Raw genomic sequence first — 6,657 nt, forward strand, 5'->3', positions numbered from 1 at the left:
TGGAAAATTAAAAGGGAACAACCACAATCAATCACGCTAAATAATATCTTCAACACCAGAACGGGATGTGGAGCTGCAATTGATGTGAAAATCCATTCTGTTTTATTGGAGTAGCTCTTTGAGAAATTTTGGTTTTAAAAAAAAACTTGGGTTTGTTAGCTTGCTGGAAAAGAAGATCAATGTATTTCACATCACAAGCGTCAAAAATCCATGATTCATAATTAACACCATCAAAAGTAAATTAGTAATGTGTGACTATTGGGAAATTCCATTTGTGGCTGACATCGCCAAACATGAATTATCTTATGATATTTTTCCCCCCACACATGTGTATTGCCAGGTAGTGAGGTAGTGAAATTGGGGGTCTTAATTATATTATAATTGTTAATTGTGACTTCATGATTTTTAACTGATTTCAGATATGCCAGAGCAACAGAACATTTTTTTTTGTCAATCTAGAGAGATATACCCTGCTTAACTAATTCCAGAAAATACTTGGCTCAGGTTGGCAACAACTAAGGCTTAGAAACTCTTGGGGGGTACTGTTTTGAGTTTAACAAGCTGACACTGAGTACCATTGTGAGCACTGTCTGGCAAGCTTTCTGCTGATAGTCCAGTCAGGGCTCTTTAGTTTGGTGAATTAACAAGGTAGAGTGGGAAGAACCTCGGCTCCCAGTAACTGCTCTAAATTAGAAAACGGCTTAATGAATTGAAAGGAGGCGGATAGGGTAGGTGTTCTGGATGGCTGAGATCAAATTGGCCTGAAAAACCTTCTTCATCCAAACTGATCTTGTGAAACAAATGGGCAAGATGCACTGGAAACATAGATGAAATGTCACAGTAATTTCTAGTCCACTGCTCGTTCTACAGCTCAGTCTACCTTTCGCTCCTTGTACTACCATCTAAAGTGCTGGGCAAGTTGGACTGGGACATCTCAACTAACAGCGGCAGCTTAGAATGTAATAGCACCACCCAGTGGCCCAAGCAGGAGATACCAACACAAAATGTTGCAGAGGCGACTTGTGAAAAGTTCTCATAAATCTTGTTGCTAAATAATAGTAATTGGAGACATTTAAAGCCATCGATCCTTAGGAAATATAAAATGGTCCTAAAATTTTCCGGATGTTGTCCCACATTATTTGCCTTCTTCATTTGGTGCCGGGACAGGGGGAGGGGAGAGGGGGGAAGAAGGGGGAAGGAATATTACACTGCGGATGATAAATTGCTCCCCCTCATCTCACATCTTCTCTCCTCTATTTGGATTCTTAAATTGGTTCAATTTGGCCCGGAGGGCAAATTAATGAATTATCCAGAATTTAAGTTCATCATTTGGTCTTGTAGCAAATATAGAGATAATATTATTCCAAATTGTGTTGAACTTCCCGGTCTGTTTCTTTGATGCCTGAAAATGTAAGGAGGAATGAATGCAGAAATGCTTCTACAAAAAAACCTCACTGCTTTCTTTCAGGAACTTATAGAACCAATCACTCTTAGCATTGTGGCATAATTGCATTGCAGTTAACCATATATATTGGTAATAATCCCTGCATTTGTTATAGCACCTCTCACATTTGAAGGATACCTCAAAAGCAAGGTTTATTATAAAGAGCTTCATATGATTTTAATGTGAAGTGTAATGACAGTGTGTTTTCTAGGCAATATATATTTCCATACACTACCACCTGAATTAAACTAGAAGCAATTGAGAATGGTCTGGGGCCATTCTTTAATCACTGGTTTATATGTATATAAACATATATGAACATTGTTGTGTCCTAAACTCCCACCGTAATGCTCGGTACATTTATGGCAAGTGCACAATTCGTTAGAAGTTAGAAAATGTGTGAATTAACCTAATTTAGAAAAATAGAGGTATTTATTCCAATGGTGTTTCATTTCGTCGTAACTCAAAATTCAAACTTATTAAAGATCCCATTTTCTAATTTATTGCGTGCAATGTAGACGTCCTGATAATTCAAACTAGCAGCATCATAGATGCAAATAGAAATTACCCATTTATAACAATATACAATATTTTCCACAATGTACGTAGCAATTCTTACACAAAAATGACTCAAATTTGGGGCTGGTTGCTTAATGCTAATAAGATAACATCGTATTACCTCTAGTGAGTCACTCTTTATTATACATTACTGTACACTACTCAGAAACTATTACTTATTCCCAAGTGATTGTATTTCATGGGTCACTCACTCGCACTTGGTTTCTGTCCTTGACTGCTGTATTCATCTAGTGGGTATCTATCAGCAGGCTTCTTATCTCAGATGCTGGCCTTCATGTGGAGAGTATAAAGGCAGAGCTCAATGGCACTGGAGCTCAGAAACAAAGCAACACATCCTCTGAAAACCATGTTACCAGCAATGTTTAAATTGTGCTGTGGAATCTCACACCAACATTTCAGGAACATGACAGGTAAAGAGTTGGAGCAATGTAGTGTCAGCTTCTGGGGAAGTCTTGCAATGAAAATCTAAGTTTAGATTGTCTTCAAACTAGAGCATGCATATGTTTGCTGGAATATCCAACTATTTTGAAAAATGCGTATAAGTATGTGTGTGATTATAAAGTATGGATCAGTGAAATGATTCGGGAATATAGATTTACTTGAACTTTTTAATTCTTTTCCTAATTTTTAATCCTTTTCTTAATTTAAACGTTGCTGGTAACGTAGAGTCCTGTAGCTCAGTGGTTAGAGCACTCGCTTTGCAAGTGAGAGACCTGGGTTCAATTCCTGGTAGGGTGAAACCTTGGGCAAGTTTCCTTTCTCCACACGCCTGATAATAATCCCTCAAGAAAACAAAACAATAATAAATTGGTCATTTAAATCCACGACTGTTTGTGGGACACTGCTGTACGCAATTGGCTGCTGCATTTCACCCACAAATATACAGTCAATTGACTTTACAGTCTATTCTGTGAAGCGCTTTGAAACGTCTAGAAGACGTGAAAAGCGCTATATTAAATGCAAAGATTATTATCATTATTATTATTATTAATACAGGATTGAAACAAACTGCTGTAGCTGCTCTTGGGCACGAGATGACAAGAATGAAAATTAAAGAGGAGCTTCATTCAAGCACTTGGGGTGGACTTACTCAGAGGAATGATTCCCTTGCTGGTGAGCATTTAAACCTTCCTTTAATTTGAAACAATGCAGAGCCTGCACTCAGAGCCTCTCAACATGTGTTTCTATGTACAAATACGTTGCATGTGTGTGTGTTTCTGTATACAGTATTAATCATTGTAATAATATGCCAGGAATCTTTAAAAAATAAAGTGTAAATGTCTGAGCCTGAGGCACCTGATCTCACCAGGGTTGGGCAAACAGGAGATGCAATTGCTATATATAATAGTCCTTGCATTTGGTATAGTGCCTTATTACGTCGTTGAGACATCTCAAAGCGCTTCACAGGAATATACTGTAAAGTGAACTGACTATATTATGATTTTAGCGACCTTCGGTTAGAAAGAGGCAAGTAACAGCAATTATGTTGATTACAATTATGTTATAACACTTCTATTTATCTTAGCCATCAGGGTGGAAAATCAAAGACCAGAAATAAACCCAGCACTAAACACAGAAGAGCTGTCCTACATTAAGCAAGGCAAAGAAACGTTACAGGAAGCACTGAGCATTTTAAAGCAGAAAGATGGATGGATAGCAGAAATCAAAGAGGTAATTTGCATTCTCCTTGTAGTTGCCTGGAAAGCATGTAGAATAGAAGTCAAGAGATAAAGAATCTCCAAACTTGTTATAATGATTTAGGACATTATTGTTGTTTCCTAAAGAAACCATCCTGAAACAACTTATTAATCACAGTGCCTGCTAGCAAGCCTACTAAGCGTTTTACACACGTATGGATATAAATAGGAAATCAAGCTATGCCCAAGACTGTGGTTCAGGGACAGATGTGCAACAACAACAACAAAATTACATTTATAGAGCGCCTTTCACATCGGGACGACGTCCCAAGGTGCTGAAATGTAGAATATGAGCAACAGGAGATCAAATACCCACATGAGGAAGAAGCATTGTTTAATATGTATGTTGATGGACTCTGGGTGGGAGAAAATATCCTCATCTATTACCCTACTCACCCTACTCCAATGCTGCTCAGAGAGCTGATAGGTTTGATGCCTGAGATATGGAGATGAATAGTTTTCATTTGTAGCAAAGGATAACAAATGCACATTTCTTTCCTTTCAGGTGAATGGCGACAATGTAATGAGCAAAGTTGTACCTGGAAGCGGGAAGGTCTTCAAATTGGAGCTGGTTCTGGATGCATCTATGGAACAGGTGTATAAAGAGCTCTATGAAAAACTGGAAGAAATGAACACATGGAATCCAAGCATTAAGCAAGTGAAGGTGAGCAAACTTATGGCTTCTTTTAGAGTGTTCAGCAAATGTTGGGTAGTTCAGGAGTCCCGTAGCATAGTGGTAAGCGCATTCACCTCGCAAACAAGAGGTCCCAGGTTTGATTCCACAGCAGGTCAAAACCTTAGGCAAGTTTCCTTACTCCACACGCCTCTGATTACCTAGCAGTAAGCAGGAACCCAATTGTCAGTTGATTCGCGGATTGCTTTCCAAGGGTAATAATCGCTCAAAACAAATTGACCACTCAGCCTACGATTGTTTGTGGGACACTGCTGTGCACAATTGACCGCCGTGTTTTCCCCACAAAATACAGTCAATCCACTATACAATATACTCTGAAGGGCTTTAAGACAGCTCAACAACGTGATAAGGCACAAAATCAAACGCTAGGATTATTATATTGTTATAAAAAAAATGCTTTGCTCAGAAAAATAGTTTGACGTTTTCATACCATTGTTTTTCAGATTCTCCAGAAGATTGGCAAGGAAACCATAGTTACTCATGAAATCATGGGAGAGACGGCAGGAAACATTATTGGAACAAGAGACTTTGTCAGCGTGAGGCACTGCTGGAGAGAAGGATCCTTCTGCTACTTGGTTGGTACAGCCACAGAATCCAAGTTCATGCCACCGCAGAAAGGCTGTGTAAGGTACAGCACATTTGCATATCATTCGACCAACTACCTTAAAGTCACTTCTAATGGAAACTATTTGATACTTAAAACAGGAAATTTAAAACTTTTCTTCCTTCCAACAGAGCTGAAATTCGACCCTCCTGCATTGTCCTGCATCCTGCAGAAACTAACAATAATAAAACACAGTTTACTTGGCTTCTCAGCATGGATCTTAAGGTAGGTTTGTTATTCTATCATTCAACATCTTACATCTATTGAATAACATATGCATTGAATTGTTAAGACATATGGGTTGTTTGGCCATTATTGAGATTTTCTATTATATTGTAAAAGGTCTTGTGCATAACCCTGAACAGAAATGTTACCACAATAATCCTAAAGGGAGTAACGCGGACTGGATAATAGTTCAACTGGGTGTTGCCACTTGTTGAGCACTTCTTCTGAGTGGCCATTCTTCATGTGTGAGCCAAATCGCCTCCCGTGTTTTCTGCAGCTCTCAACCACACCACGCTTAATCAGTAATAGAATGCTTTGCCACAAGTGACTACTCAAGTTAGGGCTGTAACATTTCAAGTGGAATTAGATAATTATCTGAGGAGAACAAATATAAAAAGATTTAGGGAAAAATTGATGGGAATTTGGATAAGGGTATGAAACTCTGGTGCAGGAGCAAGCTCTCTGGACTGTAACAATCTTGATATAGCTTGAATGTTTTCCTACATTTCCAATTTTTAATGCGACTATTATTTCTTTCAGGGATGGTTGCCAAAGTCCCTCATTAATCAAGCACTCTCACAGGCACAAGTGGATTTTGCACATCATTTACGGGATCAGCTCACCATCAGTTCATCATCTGTGCTGCAGTGAATCCATTGGCAGGAAGAAGCACAATCAAATGTGAAGGCAACCGCAAGAAAGCATCATATAATTTATGGGACTGATATGCCGGATACCAAACAGTTCTCTGTTGCATTGGACCAAAGCTTGTCTCTAGGTTGGCTGTTTCATTCGACATTTGAGATAAACTATTTACATATCCAGTGTTTAAATTGCACATTGCCCAACCACTGTGTGGAAAGAATACCTTTGTACAAATTGTGGAAGTTGCACAGATATATTTGTTTTGTACTACTGCTAGATATTACAGTCATGATTCCAATGGATATCAGTGCACTATATTTCAAGAATTATATTAATATTTCATAATTTATAAGCACTTTCTGAAGTACACAATCCGAATACTGATTTCCAGCATCTGTAGTTACAAATCAATGATACATGAATTACTGCTATTTTTGTGAATAATATTGTTATTTATCTTTGGTAACTTGAATGATGTGCCAGTAAACTATTGTTAATGCTGCACCATTGTGTTTGTTTGTTGTTTCAATACATTAAAAGGCTAGGATTATTACACAACATTAACCAGATGTTATTCAGAAATGTCACTGCAGGTAAAAAAATTTAAGGTGACAAGTTTTAATCCTACCAGTAATTAAAATGCCTTATGGCAAATTTTACTCCCTTTTATTATTTGCTACTTGTGGGATTTCCCTGCGAAATGAAATATATTCAGTAACAAGAATGGCAGAATTGGTTCAGGAAAGAGTGTCAATGCTTGGTGATATCA

At 38.1% G+C, this 6,657-nt stretch overlaps 1 protein-coding gene across 1 annotated transcript; it reads left to right on the forward strand.

Annotated features, from left to right (window-relative positions):
- Positions 1-2,288: 2,288 nt before the first annotated feature.
- Positions 2,289-6,427, forward strand: LOC103185870 (steroidogenic acute regulatory protein, mitochondrial). Its single transcript, XM_007904614.2, has 7 exons — positions 2,289-2,433; positions 3,020-3,136; positions 3,549-3,694; positions 4,226-4,384; positions 4,858-5,042; positions 5,150-5,243; positions 5,784-6,427. The coding sequence occupies exons 1-7, from the start codon at positions 2,325-2,327 to the stop codon at positions 5,892-5,894; spliced, it is 921 nt and encodes a 306-aa protein (XP_007902805.1). The 5' UTR covers positions 2,289-2,324; the 3' UTR covers positions 5,895-6,427.
- Positions 6,428-6,657: the final 230 nt, after the last annotated feature.

Source organism: Callorhinchus milii, unplaced genomic scaffold (genome assembly GCF_018977255.1).
Source record: "Callorhinchus milii isolate IMCB2004 unplaced genomic scaffold, IMCB_Cmil_1.0 Scaffold7, whole genome shotgun sequence".
NCBI lineage: Eukaryota > Metazoa > Chordata > Chondrichthyes > Chimaeriformes > Callorhinchidae > Callorhinchus > Callorhinchus milii.